This window comes from Neocloeon triangulifer, unplaced genomic scaffold, assembly GCF_031216515.1.
Source record: "Neocloeon triangulifer isolate White Clay Creek 2 clone unplaced genomic scaffold, ASM3121651v1 ptg000014l, whole genome shotgun sequence".
In the NCBI taxonomy this organism is placed as follows: domain Eukaryota; kingdom Metazoa; phylum Arthropoda; class Insecta; order Ephemeroptera; family Baetidae; genus Neocloeon; species Neocloeon triangulifer.
Window position 1 is genome coordinate 4573197 of NW_026775556.1, and position 20985 is coordinate 4594181.

Below are 20985 nucleotides of genomic sequence, written 5' to 3' on the forward strand. Positions count from 1 at the left end.
AATTTGAAAATTCAATTCGCTTTGCACTGAGAACGCTGACAAAGCAATAATGAATTTCTGCACCGGGGTCACACAGACTTAATTTTAACATGAGTCGACAAAGTAACATTGTCTTATGATCAACAAACAAAATGACACCAAGCTGCTTTTTTGGTATCTGTATAACTGCGGTCGCAAGTAAAATAATAACAATAGGTAGCTCCGATTAAAATCCACACTATAAAAATAGTGCTTGAACAGGAATATAGCAGTTAAAAAGTATAAAAATTAAAATGGAATCATTGCGAGCTCTTAATAAAAAAGCAATTAAGAGACAAATGAATCTTTGACAACCGTGTTGTGCGCAATAGAGCACATCAAAAACAACAAATGACACTCCATCCTTCAGCTATCACATCTAAAACTGTTGCTGGATGGTGGCGCACGCATCAGTTTCTGGCTAAACAACAGTCAACTAGAATGCGAGATGGGTTCTGCTACAGACCCTTTTCCTCCTCAGCAACAAACTAGTACGCAGAATGACCCTTTTTTGCAACCGGCGACAATCAAATTTTATTTACGGGGTACACGTCCAATCGAGTTGCAAAAAAGAGCGCTTTGAGAAGCCAGTCTTTTTTAGCAAGCTTCCCCAGGTAGGCGGATTTCCCCGAAGTGACACTTTGCTTGTAAAAAAGTCTCTTGTACAAAAGAGTGTCTGTTCATTTTTGGTTGATTAAATTTGTGCGTAGGCAGGCGGTCGGGTGGTCAGCTTCGATCAGTTCCAGTGCGACGAGTCGTTCTTGTCCTTGTTCCGGCCGTGCAAGGGACGCCCTTGGGGAGGCTTGTCATTCAGTACTCGGTCGTCATGCTGCCAGTAGTCCTTCTGCACACACATGGTAAAAATTATTAGAAAAAATAAATAAAATGGTTTCAATCAGTGGAAGCTTTTTTGATCTTTTTACTAAAAAACATTTTTTTAATATTTAAAAAAAAAATATGTATGATCTTCAAAAAATTAATATCAATATAAATTTTTCAAAAGTGATAGTTTAGTAAATTAATTTGACCTAAAAGTATGTGAATATGGCAATAAAACTGGCACAATTTTATTTTTGCAAATTTCCTTGCCAAAATTGCCACAACTCACCCCCAGGTCCTTCTTGCCGCCTCCGCCGCCACTGCTGCTTGATTTGTGTGACGACTGCGAACTCGACGAGGTTGTGCTTGAAGGTGTCATTGCGACCGAGGCGGCGGCGAGTTGGTTGACCTGGTTCTTGCCGCCGAGGCGCGACGCATAGAAGGTGGCGAGCGGCTCCGGCAGCGGCGCCCACTTGTGGTGCGCCAGGTCGAGCGCCAGCAGCAGCCAGTAGGCCGAGGACTCGCGTTTGAACGCAGCCTTAGCCAGCCGCTCTCGCACCTTGAACATCACCTCGTTCACTTTGTCGGCCAGCATTTCACTCAGCACGGCACCACTCAAAGCGAGCTGATAAGTCGAATTTATAAGAAAAAAAACTTTAATTCATTTTCTTTTAAATTTAATACACTGAAATTTGAAATTATTAAATTCTGATTTAATTTCATGGTAAAATATTTAAAATAACCTTTTTTTAATACTAATTACCTATAAGGATTTATTAAATTTCTTTCAAAGCTAAAATTTATTAATAAAAAACTAACTTTTTAATTAATTTTATTTCAGATTTTTTTTTGTTTTCATGAGAAAGTGTAAACATTATTATTACCTGCACAGTGAAGGCACGCAGCGAAGTTTCGTTAGTGTCCTCGAGCAGCTCAAACAAGTAATCCAGAAGGGCGTACGCGAGGATTTTGACCCTTGAGCCATTAGGCAGCTGGATGCAGTTTAAGGCATTACCCACCAACTCTATAGCATTGGTCAAGCTCTCCAGTCCCTCGGCACGTATCTCTTCACGACCTGAATACAAATCTCATAGATTAGCATTTTGCAAGTAAAATTAATTGGAAAAAATTGTACGTTCGAAGTCGGCCTGCAGAGTTTCTAGTAGGATTCGTCTCAGGGCGACTCCCTCAGTCTCAAACATGTAAAGGGCGGCGCAGAGACGGGCCGCCCTGGCGCCGAAGTGCCTGTTGTCCAGACTCCGGTCGTGCAAGGCACGGACTACTAGCCTGCGAAAGAACCACAATAATTTTCGCCGAACTCTTTGGTTTTGGTTCGAACTTGAGCTTCTCCTCATTGCGGACAAAGTCCCTGAAGGACTCCTCGAGCACCCTGAGCTGCTTGGCGGCGAGCGCCTTGTCGTCGAGCGTCAACGACTGCAGGTCCTCCATCAGCGAGTCGACCATCACGTCCTGCAGGCTGTGGTTGCTCTTGAGGCCGTCGGGCGAGCGCAGCGACTCGCCAGGGCGCCGCAGCGGCGCCACGCTGCTCTGCGACGAGTACAGGCTGCCCCTGCCTCGGCCCACCGACTTGTTCATTCTGCCGACCAGCGTTTCGCACCTTCTCGGACACACAGCGCTCCGTATCGACTCGATATCTGTCTGCTGAAAGGCGTGTCCGTCCCAACACTTCGTCCTGCGGTCCTTTTGTCACTCCGCTGCCGACCGCAGGTGGCTCTGCCTGCATTCTGCGCGCGCGACTTCCAGGCGCGCCAAAGCTGCATGCACAAAACCAACAATAATCAGAGTTTTGCCTTGGCAACCGAGTTTTCAGCTTTATTTGTGTCCAAGTGAGACCAGAAAACATGGCCTTTTCTAATTTTTTGCTCGCACAATTGCCTTTTGATGTCGAATCCGCACTGAACCAGAGAAGTTTAAACGGTTTGCAATTTTAATTCTAAAATTTAATTACTACTAAATAATATTTGATCAATCTTCTTTTTTTTTAGTATCAATGTAAAAAGGACCTGACGTATATTTGAAATGTAGTAAAGGATAATTAAAATAAATTATACGAGAATCCACATTTTTTCTTTTTTAGTAAAGTTCAGGTCACCTCTCATGAGACTTTGGAAGTTGATTTGAAAATTCCTTTTTGTAAAAGAAATGAATCGGAAAAAACACTTAAAGCTGGTATCACGTACAAGAAATCGACAGTGATAAAAATTGGCCAAAAATATCACTCACTGTTTGAAATTTGGCTGAAAATCTTTAACATTTGACCGTTTTCTGGTCTATGCTAGTTATCAAGTTTTATTTATTTTGCACTCTCATTTTTATATGTTCTAGAGAGGGAACTTCAAGATTTAGAAGATGACGAAATCATCAACCCAAACGCACCCAGCGAAATCAGCATCGAGCACATCACATACCACTCGCTATTCAAATGTCAGGTACTTTTCCCGTCAATACAGAAACAAAATTATGCTTGAACCTTTTATTAATTAAATCTCACCCTCCTGCCCAGAGGGACACTTTGGTACAGGTCATGCGTATGGAGGCGGTGACCACCTCGTGTCTGCTGCTGGCGTCGCGGCGAGCGACTGTGGTGGTGGCCAACGGGACGTCCCCCGGCGAGGCCCCAATTGCCTCGTACGCGTTGCCCAGAAATGGAAAAAGCGGCCCTTCATTGTGCGACGCCGTTCTGATGGAGGACGCGAGTGCAGTGGCTTTTGCCATGAGCGACAGGACGATCCTCTTTTACGACACCAGTTGCTCCAGACGCAGCGACGCCGCCCAGGAACACAGACACGCCTGGAGAATGGTTGGTAGCTTCAGCTTCACCCTGTAAATAGAGTTACAGATGGCTCGTAAATTTTTGAATAAAAATTTCTATAATTGACTTCCTAATAAAAAGAAGTGCAGTTTCCTATCATTAAAATCAAAATTGGATTATTTATTTAAATTATATTATCAAATTTTTGTTACTTAATTGCTGCTCTTTCTAATTTCTCACAAATATCAAAAGTTATTGATAAAACTTAATTTGGTATATTTTGGGAAATTAAAAAGTAAGAAGTTGGAAAGAGTGATTGACATTAATTGTTATTTTTAGTGATAAATGATAGAATAGCACAAAATCAAAATTCCCTCTTTCGCAGTTTTTACTAAATCTTATAGGAATTTGCTACAATCTTGTCAAAATAAAATTAATAACCCTCCTTGCAATCTATTTTCACATTAGAGAAATCCTGGCGCAATATTTAACAATAACTTTTGAAAATTGAAAACAAAAATAATGCATATATATTTTCCTTTTTATGTTTTATTTAATGAAGATCGGTTTGAAGAACTGCATTACATCCCTGTGGTACCACCCCAGCAACAGATCTGACCCCTGCTCCGCTCTTTACCTTGGGGACGAGCAAGGAAATGTAACAACCCTCACATTCCTTCAGCCCCGATTGCTGCTCTTTGGGCATCGAGTTTCCGATTCGCACCAAGCGGGTGGAGCCGAAACAATTTATTGGCTTGTAAATTTTTAAATAATCTAATTTGAAAAATTAATTCATTAATTGTTGATTTTCTAGGAATTATTCGAAGGAGCAAAAAGTATGCACGCGGCGTTTGCTCGCGCTCGGACACAACGCCGCGTCCACGCCGAGCCAGTTTTGCAGCTTTTTTTCTGCGAGACGCACCAAGTGCTCATTTCGTGTTCGCTGGACGCCAGAACGTCCATGAAACTGACGCACGCCGACCGCCGCTTACCCTCGTATAAGTTCTCTGTCGAAATGGTCTGATAAATTTTCCAATTCGAATTGGAGAAAAATTAAAATCAATTTACTTTTAATTAGGGTGTGCGGCGTTTTGCTTTCAACGCCCAGAGATTTGAAATCGTGTCTGCCAGTGACGACGGAATTCTGCGAATTTGGAATCCACTGGTGCCGAAATGCCCTGTGCTCGCTTTTCAGGCGCACGACGCTCCAATAGTAGACGTTTCGTTCTCAGGCAAAACGATGTTTAGCGTGTGCAAAAATGCCGTAATTAATAAAAAAAAAATCGATATTTTTGTGTCATATGTTCATTTAATTTGTTTGCAGGAAATGCGAATTTGGGACGAGGGAGGCGCTTTGGCAAAGAAAGTGCAGCTAGAACTTCCCACGACTTCAAAATGGAGTGGCACCAGAAATATTTTCTTAGGTGACGGCAAAAATGTGCTTGTCTCATTGGGACCAAATTTAGCAGAAATCGGACTAGGCGATCCGACCACTTTCCGCAGCAGTCCTGAGGAAATTGAGTCCGTCAGCTCGCAAAGTTCTTCAGCCCCTCGATTTTCAACCCAATTACATGAAGAAAAGCAAGAATTTTCGGAGTTTAAAACGGAAGAGAGTCTGACCGATTTTGCAAATTCCATTGAATCTGCAAGCACAGTCCCACATTTGCCTATTTCAGCAGTTGAAATTTTTCGAGAAAGGTTCGTGACTGAAAAAATATTATCCAAAATAAATTTAAATTTATTATGCATAGGATGTCAAATAAATCAGACGGCCCTGAAAAGACCACTACTCCTGGGATAAACGAACGCATTGAAGTGCAAGAGCGAATTATGGCAAAACGCAGATATTTCGTGGAAGAGTGCGCGCCTCACTTGGCACTATCTTTGAGCAACCCGGAAACAATCGCCCACCCAAGGGTCCCCAAACTTGTTCTACAAACTGATTTTAAATTTTGAATTCAAAATTAATAGATTATTTCTTAAATGAGAACTGTATAAATATGTTTAACAAATGGGTCTGCTGTTTATAAAAAAAATTGTTGATAGAGAAACTTATAAAAAAAATCAACACTATACATTGTACTTTCTCTGTGTAAATAAAAATCCCTGAATTTTAAATGTCATTGTCGCTTTCCATCGTTGCGCCCAAGTTATTCAGTTTGTAAAAGCTATGCTTGCCAAAGGAAATTCGTGAAGAATTCGGCGAGGGGAGACCAAAATAAAGGAAAAGCCATTAAAATTATCATTAAAGCGCGCGTAGAAGGAAGGTAGTGCGGCCAATGAGCAGGCACGGCCCCGCGGCAGGTATATCAAAAGGTATGCACTCCGCATGGTCAGGTGGCGTTTTCAGTGACGTGTGTATGTGATCGTGTTTTTCTCTCGCAGTACAGTCGAGTCGGCTGACGGGAAAAGACGAGCCCCGATCGAGAAAAAGCAGCCACCTCACCAATAACCGCTTCAATTACCAGGTAAAAATTTACACTCGCGAAAAAAAATTCTCGTTTTTTTTTTAAATTATTAATTTTTTTGAAACAATTATATAATTCCTGCAAAATTACCATTGAACTTGAAAACCTGACTTTGACACAACACTTCTGTACTGTTTGATCATTTGTGACGCTGCAATGGAACATTTTTGATTTTTTTGTAATAAAATCTAGTAAAGTAGCTTTGTTAATGTTCTTGAATAGTACAAAGAACTTTGCTTGTCGCAACAAATAGGTGTGTGACCTCGTCCAAGGTCACTGCCACGCCGGTGCCACTCTCGGTCGGCGGCTCCTGTTTCAACACACCTTTGAGACGAGCTCCGATTCAGTTCACTCGCAGCTTATTGTTAGTCTATCACGCGAACCGCAGATTCTCATTAACTTTATGCGAGAACATCGATCATTTGATCGCCGTGGGAAAATTGACGTGTTAATTAATGGCTGTACCTGTGCAATTAGCATGAGTTGAAATTGAAATGCACTATGATACTTTATTCAACTTGAGCAGAGTTTAAAAACAAAAGAACATTCACGTTTAAAAAGGCAGAATATCCCAATTTTATTAAATATGTATTAAAAATATTCTGAATTTTTTTCCCAATCATTCATAACTTGTAAGTTAACAAAAATTATTCCTTTTGTTAACACATTTTTCAAAAGATCATTATAGACACATTGATTTAAATGCAAATTAAATTAAATCAAGTGTTGTGGAGAGAAATGATAAAAAATTTGCTCCTATCGGCTCTTATTGACAGGTCTAATCGTTCAAGTTACTTCGGAGTAATTCCCGGAAGTGCCCATGCTAATTGCACCGCATAATTAGCAGGAAAAATGCATTGTATATTTCATCAGTTTTTTTTTTGCGGAGAAAAATGCAAGTTCACATTAATTTATTGCCTGCATTTCCTCCTACCCGCGTTGTGGGAGGAAGGGACTGGCGCTTGGCCACCAACTCATTCTCGTTTCTCTGTCCTGCCAGTGCAGACATGGCGCAGCACACAGTGTTTGTGACGGGCGGCGCCGGCTACATCGGCAGCCACTGCATCGTGTCCCTGTTGGAGGCCGGCTACGACGTCGTCGCCATCGACAACTTCGTCAACAGCGTCAGCGAACGTGGCAACGATGGCCAGCCGAGGGCACCTGCCCTCGAAAGGGTCAAGCAGATCACGGGCAAAGACGTGACCTTTGTGCAATGCGACCTGCTCGACATCGACGATTTGAGAAACGTCTTCAAAATGGTATTTTAAATTTTTTTTATATCTTTGAAAAATTTAAAATTATTTTTGCAGAAAAAAATTCACAGCGTGATCCACTTTGCGGCTATCAAAGCGGTCGGCGAGAGCATGTTGCAGCCGTTCCTTTACTACCGCAACAATATGATGGGTGCCATCAACTTGCTCGAGGTAAGTTCCGGAAAAAACGCGCCCTTGAAAATTTTCCGGATATGACCAAGGACCCGCGTGCATATCACAAACACGCACGCATTCTGCGCCTTTCAACACAGGATAGACATGTTGGCATGGCCAGGCCACGTTTACTTTTTTACTGACAGACAGACGCGCAGAGAGAAAGATGGCATGGGAAAATCAGTCTTGGCTGATGATGTCATGGAGTTAAATGCTGCGTACATAAAAAAGCTAGCCAGAGTTGCCTGCAATTTATTTTGGAATAGAGGAGAAATATTGTTAGCTTTAGCTTTTTTTCACATTAAAAAAAAATCCAGAAAAATTGTAGTGCATTGTATCTGTTTAAATAAATACAGATTTGTTACTTTCAAAATATCCACGAACACCAGGCATATTGTTTTATAAACTTCAGCGCCAGAAATTAAAAACAAATATCTTCAACAAAGTATTTTCTGACAAATAAGTAACAAGTCATGCCAATTGAGTGGGTTTGAGGCCCAAAAACAAGGTCGAACTGCAAGATTTTATAAGATAACGATGAATAAAAATAATTAAATTTGTCACAAATATTGTTTAAGTGGTGAAAAAAGTCCCCAAACCCATTTAAGAAGTATTGAAATATTTAGTTTAAAATTGATCTTCTCCGTTTAGGTGATGAAAGAAAATGGTTGCTACAACCTGGTGTTCTCCAGCTCGTGCACCGTTTACGGCAGTCCCGAATTCTTGCCCATCACCGAGGAACACCCCACTGGCAAGGTGACCAACGTGTATGGAAGAACCAAATTCTTTGTCGAAGAAATGCTCAAGGATGTGTCTGTCGCAGAAAAGGTATAAATTTTTCTCTTTGTTAAACATATTTAAATTTAACTTTGCATCCTCAGCAATGGAACATCATCATGCTGCGCTACTTCAACCCTGTGGGCGCCCACCCTTCGGGCATCATTGGCGAAGACCCGACCAAACCGTTCACCAACCTCATGCCCTACATTGCTCAGGTCGCAATTGGAGGAAGAGACAAGTTGACGATATTTGGAGACGACTACAAAACTGACGACGGAACTGGTATTATAATGAGCTTATATTTATTGAAAATATTATTAATATTGTGCGCAGGTGTTCGTGACTACATTCATATTATGGATCTGGCCAGCGGTCACGTTGCTGCTTTGAAAAAGCTACAGCAGGAGCATTCGGGTATCAAGGTTTGGAAATTTATTTCATATAAAAAAAAAAACTTAAATTTTGTCAATCTTTTCATAAATCACAAGTGCTCTATTTTTGACACGTTTGTCTTATTTCCACTTAAGTTTAATTAAGACTTTCCTGAATTAATAATTACAGATCTACAATTTGGGCACCGGCGAGGGCGTGTCAGTTATGCGTCTGGTGAAGACCTTTGAAAAGGTGACTGGCACTAAGGTGCCATTTGAGATTCTGCAGCGCAGACAGGGAGATATTGACGCGATATACGCGAGGTGTGAACTAGCGGAAAAGGAGCTCAACTGGAAAGCCAAGTACAGTCTTGAGCAGATGTGTAAGTTTTAATTTAAGATTCCTTTTTTTAATAAATAAATAAAATTATTAATTTGTCTGATCGGAAAAGGTGAGGACTTCTGGCGCTGGCAGACAATGAACCCGGACGGATACAGGTCAAGCAACATCATCAGCAATAAAACTAGCAATGGAGAGTCCAATGTGGCCAGTTCAGTGCAGGCCACAAATGGTACCAATGGCGTGCACGCGTAAACGAATCCGATTGGAATTTGCTTCCAAGTGGCCAGTCGACGGATCAACTTTTTTTATATTTTTCATGCTTTCTGTGTTTTTTCCTTCTCTTGACTCTCAGTGTTGACTTAATAAAGTGTGAACAAATAATGGAAAAAGAGAAAGAGGCAAAATACCTGATTTTGAAACAAAATCTCGTGCTGCGGCTTCAGTACTTCCAGTTCACAGCTAGTTGTGTTAGGCAGCAAATTTTGTTGCACCACCAAAACTTGCGAAGCCGCTTGAAGTTCCAGAGGTGCTGGTTCCGCCAAAGAAACCTTAAATTATAAATGTCATAAAAATTATTCTTTTTTTTTTTAATAACACAGGCGCATTTCTTAATAATTAAAATTAATCCACGCCACGTAATGTGGATAGAAAGGATAAAATATTTTCTTTTTATCGACTCTTAGTGACAGTGACAGGTCTAATTGTTGAAATTATTTTTCTTGTCAGTAATTCCCTAAAGTTATATATATTATGCTAATTGCAGCGCTTAATTGGCATAAATGCATTATTTATTCATCACAGGAGAAAAATTTAAAGTTCCCATTAATTTATTATCAGTACTTCGTCCTACCCACACAGTGGCAGTTAGGGACACACACTTTCTCAGTCTAGTTTTTATATCTAGTGAGTGCAGACATGGCACAGCATACGGTGTTTGTGACGGGCGGCGCCGGCTTCGTAGGTAGCCACTGCATCGTAACTCTGTTGGAGGCCGGCTACGACGTCGTCGCCATCGACAACTTCATCAACAGCGTCAGCGAACGTGGCAACGATGGCCTGCTAAGGGCGCCGGCCATTGAAAGGGTCAAGCAGATCACGGGCAAAGACGTCACCTTTGTGGAATGCGACCTGCTCAGCATCGACGATTTGAGAACCGTCTTTAAAATTGTAATGCATTTTTAATTTTTATTTTCATAACATTTATTTTTTCAATTTGCATTTTGCAGAAGAAAATCGACAGCGTGATCCACTTTGCGGCAATGAAGGCGGTTGGCGAGAGTATGTTGCAGCCGTTTAGTTACTACCGCAATAATATGATTGGCGCTTTCAACCTGCTCGAGGTAAGTTCCGAAAAATGCGCCTTGAAATTTGTAAGGGCCCTAAGGACCCGCGTGTCGATATCACGCACACGAACGCTCTTTTTTTAACAGTGACGTGTTGGCATAGTCGGACCACGTGTACTTTTTTACTGACAGACATCAGTTAAAGACGACATGGGAAATGGGAAACATCAGTCTTACCTGATGATTTCATTGGGAATTAATAGAGAATCCCGAACTCGCTGTAATCTATTAAAACAATGAATAAATCTAATTTTTTTTCCAATTAAAAATAAGACCAGTTGATTATAAAACAACAGTTTTTGGAATGGAAACTCAATTTGTACCTACATCACTAAGATATTTGTCGGGTTTATCAATAATAAACCCTCTAAAATTGCGGTTTTTGACTTTCAAGTATAAGACCTTCACCTCAGTTTCTTTTAAATATTTTCTTTTTCGTAGGTTTTCTTAGTTGATCTTATTGGAGTATGGGGAGGGGGGTTGTATTTATTAAAGTTAATTCTGAAGTCTTTAATTTTTTTCTTGGTTTTGAAATGATTAAAGATTTCTTATTGGACGTTACAAATTTTGATATTTTTGCTTGCTGTTTTGGAATTTCTTCATTAAATAATGATCTTTTATAAAATCTCCATTATGTATTATTATCATTTTTAAACTTTTAATATTTAGCTATAAAAATTCTGCTTTTTAGGTGATGAAAGAGAACGATTGTTACAACCTTGTGTTCTCCAGCTCGTGCACTGTGTATGGCAAACCCGATTACCTGCCCATAACTGAGGAATACCCAACTGGCAGGGTGACCAACGCGTATGCAAGGACTAAGTTTTTTGTTGAAGAAATGCTCAAGGATATGTCCGCTGCCGAAAAAGTATTCCTTTTACTTTTCATCCCTCATCTCTCAATTTTTCAATAAAATGATTCAATTTTTTTGAAATTATTGTTTTTAATTTAACCCTTCTTAGCAATGGAACATCATCATTCTGCGCTACTTTAACCCTGTGGGCGCCCACCCTTCGGGCCTCATTGGTGAAGACCCGAAAAAACAGTTCAACATAATGCCGAACATTGCTAAGGTCGCAATTGGAGTAAGAGACAAGTTGATGATATTTGGAAACGACTACAATACCAAAGACGGAACTGGTATTTTAACAAAATTTCAAAATTGATTGCAATTAAAGAAATTTGTTTTTAGGTGTTCGCGACTACACCCATATCATGGATCTGGCCAGTGGGCACGTAGCCGCTTTGGCAAAGCTACAGCAGTTGCACTCGGGTATCAAGGTATGAATAAATATATAATATATGTTTTCCTTAAAATAATAATAATAATTTGATAGGGCATCAGCTTGTAAATTATAATAATAATGGCACACTTTCCTGCTTCTTATTCTTTCTTAAGGTTTGAAGTTTGAATTCTAGATCTACAATTTGGGCAATGGTAAGGGAGTGTCAGTAATGCGCCTGGTGAAGACCTTCGAAAAGGTGACTGGCACTAAGGTGCCCTATGAGATTAAGCAACGCAGGCAGGGGGACGTTGATGCGATTTACACAAATTGCAAGCTGGCAGAAAACGAGCTCAACTGGAAAGCTAAGCATAATCTCGTACAAATGTGTAAGTTGCATAATATATATAATTTTTTTTTCAATTCACGAATTTAGTAAATTTATCTGTTTGGACTAGGCGAGGACTTCTGGCGCTGGCAGACAATGAACCCTGACGGATACAGGTCAAGCAATGTCATTAGCAATAAAATGAGCAATGCACGAGAGGCCAATCTGGCCAGTTCAGTGCAGAGGCCCTAAACGGGATCATCGACGTAAACGCACAAACATATCCTATTGGAATTTGCTTTTATGTAGCTGGTCAAAGTATCAACTTTTTGACAATTCTTTCTTCTTTTTGTATTTTCTTTATGTTCTTCAGTGTTGATTTAATAAATAGGATAAAAAGGGTGAATGAATAGTGCGAAAAAGTGAATGCAAATACCTGCTTTTGAAACAAAATCTCGTGCTGCAGCTTAAGTACTTCCAGTCCACAGCTAGTTGTGTTAGGCAGTAAATTTCGTGCAAAAAGCTCAAGCGTTTTAAAATTTTGTGGCAAATACGGAGCAAGCACCTCTGAAAGTTAAAACGGTTGAAAATAAATAAAATTTGGATTTTTGTCATAAAAATTTACCAGTGAGAGGTGGCTTGTGGCTATGGACTGCGCTTGGGACACTGATCAGTACCTGCTTATCAACTGGATTCGGCAGATCCGTTTTGCAAATTTTTCTAGCAAAAATAATTCTTTCGTAAGGCTGTTTTCCTGGCGGTTGAGAAAAAGCACACACCTGTTTAAAAATCTTTTGAATAATATGAAATTTACAAAATTATTTCCTACCGTTTCACCAGCCTTGGTGACCTTTGCCCAAAACCATGTAGCCACACTCTGAAAACCCCACTCAGGCAGGACCATTTCAATCAGTTCTTTAATATTATTAGGACTATTTGTGCACCAAATAGCAACTAGTCCCTCAGCAGTCAAATAATTGCCCACCGGAATTTTGGACAAGTCTTTATTGTACATCATTGGATATCTCATGTAATCAAATTTGAATTACTAAAGGAATGAAAATAAATGGAGACAAAACTTACGTTGAGTGACGAGCAGCAGATTTTATTCTCCTGATGTATTTATTCCACCACGGAGGGTCGACGATGACCAAATCAAAAGTTTCGCTACTCAAGAAATTCATCGAGTTGAACAAGTCACCACAAAAGAACCGACAGTTTCCAGGCAAAACATAATTTTCTCCACGGATGCAACGCAAAACAGGTTTATTTTTTGTGTTCTTGTCTTGAAATGACGCTGAATCGCCGAAGAGATTTGATTGCTTAAAAACCATATCTAAAAATTAAAATCGTTTATTATTAATTAATATTATTGTAATTTAATAAATAATTTTAATAGACATAATTATGTATTTACGTACCTGAAAATTGCCTAGCTGGAGAATTATTTGAAACAAAATCTTTTGGAGTCAGTTCAAGATTAAAAAAACCAGAAGCTTTGGCCAACTTTATGACATAGCTCATTTTTTCTTGGACATCGCCGACCTTTATTTTAAGAGAAAATTAAAGATAAAAAAATATATAAAATTATGTATAGGCCAGAAAAATATGTTTATGTACCAACCTCATTTAATTTTTCTTCTGTATTATTGGGAGATTCTGTTTTTTGTGATCGGATTCGTTTCCTCGCCGGTCCAGCGGTCGACTCGCCCATCATCCGGGCTGCTGTCTTGGCCGCTTGGGCTTCCGTCATGAATGGTGTCCGCAGGCCAAACATTTGATCTGCGGGCGCTAAACCGGCTGTCGAATAAGTCCTTTTGAGGAAAACTTCATGGGAAATAAAAGCGCCAGAACTGCTATCACGCAAGATGACACTCATCTCGATAGATCTCTACATCTACAATAAATACGTTCAGCGATAGAAGTAAAGACATAAAAATGAATTATTAATAAAGAAAAAGTTCAGCATGGATTTGTTTTTAACAGTTGATTCTTCAATGTCCACCAGGGGCGCTAGAGAAAAAGTGCTCCTATTGGACAGTCAGTAGAGCGGGAAAATCGCAGGATGAGTAGTGTCAGGCGGGTTGCATAAACATTTTTCAATCAGGAAGCTTCTTGCGTACAACGAATTTTTAAATTTTCCAAATGACTTTTCGTACTCATTGTTCTTTTAAAATCAAAGAAGCCGTTCACCATACTAATATCTAATATGATTTAATTTGGAATAACACCGCAAATTGATGTTCCCGATTAACGCCTGCAGTGAACTTGGTTAGGCAGTCCGCACAACTCCACGGATGTACAAAAGGTCTATATCTTTTCTACTAGTAAAGGCACATTTTTAGCTTTACTGCAAAGATTTTTAATAAATATTCGATATTCGTTCTAGACTAGAAAAGTCAAAATAAGAAATTATATATACATTTTGCATTTTGGGACATAAAGCTACTTTTATACCGTTTTATACAGCTTTCATAAATATTATAACATTATAGCGTATCATTGCAAACAATAGGGTGGAATAATCAAATTATTGCATACGTCCGGCGCAGCGAATCAAATTTCGCAATACCGTAGGGATTTTTGGATTTTTTGGCTGTCCTGTGTACCAGGAAAAACGACGTCCACCCTATCGATTATAGGCTGGTGCTCTTCTGCGATTGGCTGGTGCTCACAGGCGGGTCACGCCCTTTCATTGATAGTGGGCGAAAGCCATCTAACAACAAGTTGATCTCTTTTTCCTCCTTCCTCAATCACTTTCTAATGCACCATTTCAACTCAACGGCGAGCGCATTGTTATTTTCGTAATATTATTCCAATGCATTTTCTTGAGCTGTGACTCTTTCAAGAAGCTAGAAAATGTTTATCTACGACCTTCATTTCATGGAAAGACGAGAGCTGTGTAACATTCTCAACCAAAATGAGAAGTGGAAAGAGCTTGGTATATTAATAATACAAAAAAATATCATTTTTTTAAAGTATTGCTGGGTTATTATATATCATTTGCAGCTGCTGGCAAACTCATGAATTTGCCTACGCATGAAATCAGTTGTCTTGGCAGGCAGACTGACCCAACCGAATCACTTCTGGAAATAATGGAACAGAAAAATCACACAGTGCAAGAGCTCTTCGTTTGTCTTTACGAAATGGATCATTACCGAGCGATGGCAGTGCTCAAAAAACACAGTAAACATTAACTTAAAAGCACCAAAGAGGCTATACCATTATTAAAAATCATTACAGTTGACGAAAAGTACCACGGTCTAATTAAAGAGGGTGACAATAGTTTGACCAGACTTTTAAGCTCGATGAAAAAATCAGAAACGACACCAAAAGAATTAAATTGTTATGAGGGTGCGACAGGAGGTGATGATTTAAACATTAAGGGTAGCTACGACCTTGCTGATAACAAACTCGGAGAGAAAAAACTCAATATTGTGTAAGCATATATCACTTTTAAACCAAAAAGAATACACTACAAATTAATTATGCATAGGTTACCGAGTAGGAATGAAGCAAAAAACCACAGTGGGGAGGCGAGGTCGATAAGTCCAGCAAAATCAAGCTCGGGAGAATTTCTCTCAAGTGGGTTAATTTATTTAATTTCATATTCCTAACCAAATTCTTTTCAAAACAATTTATTTAATTAAATTTATAGGAGAATCAAATATCCAGACGGAAGATATTAAGCGGTCCATAAGCGAAATTCCGTTTCACGAGCTTGAGCGAGCGACTGAAAACTGGAGCGAGAGAAACATTTTAGGGAAAGGTGGATTTGGTACGGTCTACCAGGGCGAGTGGAAGAACACAAAAGTCGCTGTCAAAGTATTCAAAAAGGTTCAACACTTTCTTTGTATGTTTATTTTTATAAGTTTTTTTTTTTTATCAGCGACCCGAGAGTGGCAATGACAGAAATGAGGCGCAAATGGAACAACTCATCAGGGAAATGCAAATTTTGGACTCGATTAGGCATGACAATATTTTATCTGTGTACGGATTTTCGTTTGGACACGGCTCTGCTCCGTGCATTGTCTACCAGTTGATGGAGAATGGCTCCCTGGAAGACAGACTGCAATGCAAAGTACTCCGATATAAAAATTATATGTTTAAAATGAAACTAATATATGTAACAATTTTCTAGAGAGGTTCTGCGCCTTTGACGTGGTATCAGAGATTTGAAATCACCAGAGGAACTGCAAGGGGGCTGCAATTTTTGCACACAAAGGGTGAAAAGCCGCTCATCCATGGGGACATCAAAAGGTTTCTATATCATATTTGGTTTTTTTGAAATATCGCAACCCAATTCTATTGGAATTATTTTAGTGCAAATATTTTATTGGACGCCAACTATAAGCCGTACATAGGTGATTTTGGTTTGGCTAGAGAAGGGCCAATCCACACGCTGACACACTTGACAGTGCTCAATGTCAATGGCACGAAACCTTATCTACCCCATGACTACCTAATGTCCAGGCAAATTTCCACTAAAGTAGACGCATACAGTTTTGGAATTGTAAGATATAAATAAAATTAAATATTTGCCTCTTATTGAATTTCAATTTTTGCAGGTTATGTTTGAAATTGCAACAGGAAAGCGGGCATATGACAGAAAACGTAAACCAGAAGCATTGGTAACAAATTACGTAAAACAGTTGTCCATAAAAATGTTTAAACTAAATTTTAGAAAGATATTATGAGGGATGAGCCCAATCCAGAAAGGCTCATGGACTGTGCAGGTAGTCAGCTGGACCCGTATGACCAAATTTTCCCACGGCAAATTTTCAACGAACTTGTCCGGCTTGGCAGAATGTGCACTGCAGAAAGGGCAAAGGTGCGACCTGAGGTGCTGGAGGTACTGCAAGCCCTTGAGAGGTTGAATGTGCCAAGTAGGGGCCCTAGCGTGGCATCACAATACCCTCTCAGTCCATCTCCTTTTGACTTGCAAAGGTTTTACGACATCCGAAACAGCGGAGAATTTAATATGGTAAGACTTTTTTTTAAATTAATTTTTAAAATTTATGACTATTATGTAGAACGGCCAGCGCCTGTTAATGTCAAGGATGAGCTATCAGTATGCACCGGCCAGTCCGTCGATAAACATCCCTGAGTTTGCAGTTTCGACGCGCTCAACTCTCCCCACACCGAACCCCTTCCCCTCTCCAGTTTCGCCTCAGCGTTTCCCATCCAGCATCGAAGGCCCTCCCCTTCTGATGGTGCACCATGTGCAGCAACCCATGCACAATTTGCCAAAACCTGTGGCCGAGTCTCCTCTTTTGCAATACCAAAATACACAGCCGCCTCCAATTCAAGTGGAGAGCCCTGATTTGCTCCCTGCCGTTCTTCCTGGCGGAGAAGCTGCACATAAGGACACAGAGTCTTCCCAGGTTTGTTTTAAAAAGAAAAATAAGACGTTGTTACGGTTATTCATTATCAGGACTTGTTACCACTCCTGACTGCCTTGGGATTGAAAACAAATGAGGTCGACAAAGATAAGGATGAGGTAATTTCTTCAGACGATGAAAATGTCGAAGATGATTGAATTTATAACTCCGTACTTTAAAGAATTAAAATATGTATATATTTTTTTATTATGTGAAGAACGATTTTTTTAAGTTACCTCCTGAATACGCAAGGGTGAAAATAGGCTACAAGTAGCTGTTTGTTTCAGAGTAACAAAAAAAAATCACAAGAAAAATTTATTCACTGCTTGTTTTTTTGTGAGAATTTATCAAATATTAAATTATTTATTTTAATTAACCATAAACAAGTCTGTCAAGACAGGAATTTAGTTTCACTTTGGGTAGTTCAAGGCGCTCAGGCTTGCGTTTGGCTGAGACCGTCGCAATGAGATGCTATTGTCGTTAGCAGCCTGACTTACCTGGCTCATGTCCTGCTGCAGGAATTGAACATTTTCCGCATCACTTGTGGCAATATCGATAAGGTGGCTGATTCCCTGTTGCTCCATTTTCAAATACTAAGAGAAAATAAAATAAAAATCATATTATGTTATATTAATTTTTTCTGATGATTGAGATTTATAAGCGATTCAAATTTAGAAAGACGACAGTTTGAGTTTAAGTTGATTCAATAAAATGATAAGTACCTTGTGGAGTTCTTGTAGGCTGTCGCCATCAAGTTGATATTTTCCTGAATAATCGGAATTGCTTCCCATGAAGCTCTTGAGCTCAGTCTGTGACATCAGCTCGCTTAGACGCACCTACCGTTAAATAGTTTGTTAAATATTCAGATTCTACATTTTTGAATAATTTACTTTGCAATGGTTTGGTTGAGAGACAGCATTGTTGATTTGCTCAAGACGAGCTCGGAGTTCCTCCTCGATAGGCAACAGGGCTGTTCCCTCACGGCGGTACACCTGCAGCTTGATAAGAGCCTTCATCAGCCGCTGCTGCAAACTCCGTAGACTCAGGGTGCGCTGCTCGAGTTTCTCCCTAGCCTCGGATGCTTGCCTTTGCATTTCCTGGAGACGATCTTTGGCCTGGGCCAAGAAAGCAACGTGTCGGGCGCTCTCGGCCTCTTGGCAATTCATTCGACTGCGAAGTTCAGCAAAGCCAATCATGGGCACTGGCACATACCTCTTGGGGTCAGGGTTGTCAGATATTGCCTGGTTCCACAATCTTGGCTCGATTCCTTTTTAATGATAGTTTGATTTAGAATTAAAAAATTTATTTCACAATTACCAATTGGTGGGTTGGCTAAGTAACTGTTAATTTCCTCCTGGGATGGGGCAACAACTGCTGCCACATTAGTGACTCCAATAGAGCCAAGTTGAGCTTTTGAATTGTTCAGGAAGTTGGCAAACTCAGTAGCAGGAATCTTTCTGGTTTGTCCAGTTTGGCTTTTTTCAGTGACGGTGACCAGCACTTGTGTCGTGTCGTTGGTACTTCCCCGCACTTCTTGTAAAGCGACCGTCATCTGTCGTCCAACTAAAAGATTTTGAAGGGTGATCTGAATTTGCTGCTGTTGAGCTCTAAAAATGATAATTCCCATTTATTTTTAATTACGTAAAAGATTATTTAATTTTTTACCGAACTTCAGGTTCCTTTTTGCCAACAGTAACTGAAACAATGCCGTCTTCATCTTTCCCTCCTGGTAAAAGATTGTAGCCCAGAGCTTTGAATTTACTGTAGATGTTTTGAGGTGTGTAAGTTACTGGCTGTGCTTGACTGTGGTAATAGCCTAGAAAAATAATTGTATTGAAAACCAGTGACAATAAAAGACTTGCAGCTAACCTTTTCCAGTGCCCCACTGGGCCAGGACACCGTTCCACCTCTTGAGAACAGCATCTCGCTCATCATTGAAAATAATGACATTGTTCACAGACACAACAAGGGGATCCTCTTGAGGCTGCTGCTGCTGTTGAGGTGCTTGACTGGCAAATAAACCTCCTGAAGGCTGGCCTGATGAGAATTGTAATTTTAATATAACGATTATATCATAATAAATCACTACAAACCTATTCCAAAGGACTGTGTAGGAGCAGAAAATCCTCCGTAAGCTCCAAAAGAACTTGTAGTTTTAGTACCAAAGCCACCAAGGTCTAAAAAAAATTCTTCTGTGAATGAAGTCTGATTGGATAAGTTTAAAAAAATTTACTCAAGCTTGGGGTGGATGTGTTGCCTCCAAATAATGTGCCCGCTGCACTTGTACCACCAAAGCTTGTAAAGCCGCCTGAAGTTCCAGAAGTGCTCGTTCCGCCAAAGAGACCACCGCCTGTGTTGCTAAAGAGAGTTCCGCCTGCTGAAGAGGCTGGTGTGGTTCCAAACGAGCCAAATCCTCCAAAGGAGGTACTTGTGGGTGCACCAAAAGCACCAGTGCCTCCGAAAGCAGTTGTTCCTGTGTTTGCTTGCCCAAAAGTTTGAGGTGTAGAGCCAAATATTGTTGTGTTTGAGGTAGACGTGGCCCCAAAAGCAGGTGGAGCAGTTGCCCCAAAGGCTGGATTTTGGCTCTGTTGAGTTGCACCAAAGAGCCCCCCAGTGTTGGTAGCAGTGCCAAACGTGCTAGTGGCTGGAGTTGCCCCAAAGGTTGTTCCGCCACTTGTACCGAAGGTGGATGTTGTTGCGCCAAATCCACCAAATCCTTCAAATCCACATAAATTTTATTTACAAAAATTGCATACATACAAAAGTTCTAAATATTTTACCAGGAGTTGAAGTAGCAGGGTTTCCAAATCCACCAAAACTGCTAGGGTTATTTTGATTAGATGTAAAACTGAAAGCCATGGTACCCCAAGGACGATCAAAATTTGTCTGCTGGAAGCTGGAAAAAAAATATGTAATAATAATGCCTGGCCCATGAACTTATGTTGTGCTCTATTATAAATCAATATGTATGTAGCCTGGCCACATTCAGGAAAATAAACATTGTACATAGATGTATTTATGTAATACATTCCAACATTCCAATCATATAAATCATATAATATGTACAAAAGGCAAAGCAAAGGAAAATTTATGAATAAATTCTTTTGGAATGAAAAAATCTGCGTAATTTTCTGTATGCAAAATAACAAACTTACAATTAATTTGCAAGCCGTGGTCTGTGTTGTGAGCTGGTTTTGCCGAATCCAAATTAAGTGGAAATTTCAGATTTTAAAGCCTCAAAAACACAAAACCGCGAGTTTTGTTTTGTTTCTTTCTTCGCGTGCTAACTGCCGATGACTTGATGACTTTTTCTAGCGTAGCCAACATTACTAATTTAATTAATCAAGAACTATTATTTAATTTTTCTTAAATTAATGCAGAAAATTATTTGAAAATTTTTTATTATTTTAAAATGAAAATTATTTTATAAAAAATGATATAGTTACTTTGATTGACTTACTTACCTTTGTGATTTGGTTTTGAAAAGTTGGTATTTTAAATACCAATTTTTCCACTTCCTGATACAAAACCCGCCTTGCGTGCTCGTAGAACATTTCAGGGAGAAGGAGGAGTCTCGAGTGTTTCCCGAGAGCTCATTGGTTAAAATGTTCCGCAACCTTCTCCCACCCTTCCTTTTGTTTTCATTTAGGGCAATCATTTTTACTCTCGGAAGAATAATTCTTGCGCCAAACGCATCATCATCAAAAATCA

General features: G+C 39.8%; 6 protein-coding genes across 12 annotated transcripts; 3 read left to right on the forward strand and 3 right to left on the reverse strand.

Annotated features, from left to right (window-relative positions):
- Positions 1 to 8: 8 nt before the first annotated feature.
- Positions 9 to 2563, reverse strand: LOC132199572 (uncharacterized). Its single transcript, XM_059624396.1, has 5 exons — positions 2177 to 2563; positions 1973 to 2124; positions 1722 to 1912; positions 1127 to 1462; positions 9 to 862 (listed from the first exon to the last, which is right to left on the reverse strand). The coding sequence occupies exons 1-5, from the start codon at positions 2431 to 2433 to the stop codon at positions 755 to 757; spliced, it is 1044 nt and encodes a 347-aa protein (XP_059480379.1). The 5' UTR covers positions 2434 to 2563; the 3' UTR covers positions 9 to 754.
- LOC132199569 (N(6)-adenine-specific methyltransferase METTL4) lies at positions 2501 to 13892 on the reverse strand. Of its 3 annotated transcripts, XR_009442112.1 has the most exons (9): positions 13518 to 13892; positions 13315 to 13438; positions 12977 to 13229; positions 12723 to 12918; positions 12519 to 12672; positions 12330 to 12460; positions 9407 to 9547; positions 3350 to 3679; positions 2501 to 2612 (listed from the first exon to the last, which is right to left on the reverse strand). XR_009442112.1 is itself a non-coding variant. In XM_059624390.1 (8 exons), exons 1-8 carry the CDS (start codon positions 13770 to 13772, stop codon positions 3521 to 3523), a joined length of 1413 nt encoding a protein of 470 aa, XP_059480373.1. In that variant the 5' UTR covers positions 13773 to 13892; the 3' UTR covers positions 3187 to 3520. The 3 variants fall into 3 exon arrangements, 2 of the variants coding, with proteins under 2 accessions (XP_059480373.1, XP_059480374.1); XM_059624390.1 differs by lacking the exon at positions 2501 to 2612 and having other exon boundaries at positions 3187 to 3679; XM_059624391.1 differs by lacking the exons at positions 2501 to 2612; positions 3350 to 3679; positions 9407 to 9547 and adding an exon at positions 12020 to 12260.
- Positions 5979 to 9369, forward strand: LOC132199570 (UDP-glucose 4-epimerase-like). Of its 2 annotated transcripts, none has more exons than XM_059624392.1 (8): positions 5979 to 6078; positions 7079 to 7337; positions 7389 to 7502; positions 8157 to 8333; positions 8387 to 8567; positions 8619 to 8707; positions 8847 to 9039; positions 9109 to 9369. In XM_059624392.1, exons 2-8 carry the CDS (start codon positions 7086 to 7088, stop codon positions 9249 to 9251), a joined length of 1149 nt encoding a protein of 382 aa, XP_059480375.1. In that variant the 5' UTR covers positions 5979 to 6078; positions 7079 to 7085; the 3' UTR covers positions 9252 to 9369. The 2 variants fall into 2 exon arrangements, with proteins under 2 accessions (XP_059480375.1, XP_059480376.1); XM_059624393.1 differs by having other exon boundaries at positions 5980 to 6078; positions 7084 to 7337.
- LOC132199571 (UDP-glucose 4-epimerase-like) lies at positions 9863 to 12191 on the forward strand. Its single transcript, XM_059624395.1, has 7 exons — positions 9863 to 10166; positions 10226 to 10339; positions 11034 to 11210; positions 11305 to 11482; positions 11535 to 11623; positions 11762 to 11954; positions 12024 to 12191. The coding sequence occupies exons 1-7, from the start codon at positions 9915 to 9917 to the stop codon at positions 12143 to 12145; spliced, it is 1125 nt and encodes a 374-aa protein (XP_059480378.1). The 5' UTR covers positions 9863 to 9914; the 3' UTR covers positions 12146 to 12191.
- A 692-nt stretch (positions 13893 to 14584) lies between the features above and the next one.
- On the forward strand, positions 14585 to 17832 carry LOC132200835 (pelle-like serine/threonine-protein kinase pik-1). Of its 2 annotated transcripts, none has more exons than XM_059626576.1 (12): positions 14585 to 14834; positions 14903 to 15079; positions 15137 to 15332; positions 15390 to 15478; positions 15552 to 15730; positions 15783 to 15974; positions 16035 to 16153; positions 16217 to 16406; positions 16462 to 16524; positions 16578 to 16877; positions 16936 to 17277; positions 17328 to 17832. In XM_059626576.1, the coding sequence occupies exons 1-12, from the start codon at positions 14753 to 14755 to the stop codon at positions 17430 to 17432; spliced, it is 2034 nt and encodes a 677-aa protein (XP_059482559.1). In that variant the 5' UTR covers positions 14585 to 14752; the 3' UTR covers positions 17433 to 17832. The 2 variants fall into 2 exon arrangements, with proteins under 2 accessions (XP_059482559.1, XP_059482558.1); XM_059626575.1 differs by having other exon boundaries at positions 16927 to 17277; positions 17328 to 17829.
- Positions 17449 to 20569, reverse strand: LOC132200837 (nucleoporin p54). Of its 3 annotated transcripts, none has more exons than XM_059626578.1 (10): positions 20430 to 20569; positions 20055 to 20163; positions 19508 to 19990; positions 19368 to 19451; positions 19144 to 19311; positions 18940 to 19090; positions 18592 to 18881; positions 18165 to 18541; positions 17997 to 18110; positions 17449 to 17867 (listed from the first exon to the last, which is right to left on the reverse strand). In XM_059626578.1, exons 2-10 carry the CDS (start codon positions 20131 to 20133, stop codon positions 17685 to 17687), a joined length of 1929 nt encoding a protein of 642 aa, XP_059482561.1. In that variant the 5' UTR covers positions 20134 to 20163; positions 20430 to 20569; the 3' UTR covers positions 17449 to 17684. The 3 variants fall into 3 exon arrangements, with proteins under 3 accessions (XP_059482561.1, XP_059482560.1, XP_059482562.1); XM_059626577.1 differs by having other exon boundaries at positions 20055 to 20170; XM_059626579.1 differs by having other exon boundaries at positions 20055 to 20160; positions 20430 to 20561.
- Positions 20570 to 20985: the final 416 nt, after the last annotated feature.

Bases quoted from the DNA above. Each gene is read 5' to 3' on its own strand.
- LOC132199569 (XM_059624390.1), bottom strand. From the start codon at position 13,772: ATGAGTGTCATCTTGCGTGATAGCAGTTCTGGCGCTTTTATTTCCCAT. The intron at 13,439-13,517 runs GTTGGTACATAA...CTTAAAATAAAG, and splicing joins CAGAAGAAAAATTAAATGAG to GTCGGCGATGTCCAAGAAAA. The intron at 9,548-12,329 runs GTATTTGCATTC...TTATAATTTAAG, and splicing joins AGATTTTGTTTCAAAAGCAG to GTTTCTTTGGCGGAACCAGC.
- LOC132199570 (XM_059624392.1), top strand. From the start codon at position 7,086: ATGGCGCAGCACACAGTGTTTGTGACGGGCGGCGCCGGCTACATCGGC. The intron at 7,338-7,388 runs GTATTTTAAATT...TTATTTTTGCAG, and splicing joins TGAGAAACGTCTTCAAAATG to AAAAAAATTCACAGCGTGAT. The intron at 7,503-8,156 runs GTAAGTTCCGGA...TTCTCCGTTTAG, and splicing joins GTGCCATCAACTTGCTCGAG to GTGATGAAAGAAAATGGTTG.
- LOC132199572 (XM_059624396.1), bottom strand. From the start codon at position 2,433: ATGAACAAGTCGGTGGGCCGAGGCAGGGGCAGCCTGTACTCGTCGCAG. The intron at 1,463-1,721 runs GTAATAATAATG...TCGACTTATCAG, and splicing joins TGCGTGCCTTCACTGTGCAG to CTCGCTTTGAGTGGTGCCGT. The intron at 863-1,126 runs GTGAGTTGTGGC...ATGTGTGTGCAG, and splicing joins GCGGCAAGAAGGACCTGGGG to AAGGACTACTGGCAGCATGA.
- LOC132200837 (XM_059626578.1), bottom strand. From the start codon at position 20,133: ATGGCTTTCAGTTTTACATCTAATCAAAATAACCCTAGCAGTTTTGGT. The intron at 19,991-20,054 runs GTAAAATATTTA...GTGGATTTGAAG, and splicing joins CCCTGCTACTTCAACTCCTG to GATTTGGTGGATTTGGCGCA. The intron at 18,111-18,164 runs GTAAATTATTCA...ATTTAACGGTAG, and splicing joins CTCAACCAAACCATTGCAAA to GTGCGTCTAAGCGAGCTGAT.
- LOC132199571 (XM_059624395.1), top strand. From the start codon at position 9,915: ATGGCACAGCATACGGTGTTTGTGACGGGCGGCGCCGGCTTCGTAGGT. The intron at 11,211-11,304 runs GTATTCCTTTTA...AACCCTTCTTAG, and splicing joins ATATGTCCGCTGCCGAAAAA to CAATGGAACATCATCATTCT. The intron at 11,955-12,023 runs GTAAGTTGCATA...TGTTTGGACTAG, and splicing joins GCATAATCTCGTACAAATGT to GCGAGGACTTCTGGCGCTGG.
- LOC132200835 (XM_059626575.1), top strand. From the start codon at position 14,753: ATGTTTATCTACGACCTTCATTTCATGGAAAGACGAGAGCTGTGTAAC. The intron at 15,080-15,136 runs GTAAACATTAAC...AAATCATTACAG, and splicing joins GGCAGTGCTCAAAAAACACA to TTGACGAAAAGTACCACGGT. The intron at 15,975-16,034 runs GTACTCCGATAT...ACAATTTTCTAG, and splicing joins AAGACAGACTGCAATGCAAA to AGAGGTTCTGCGCCTTTGAC.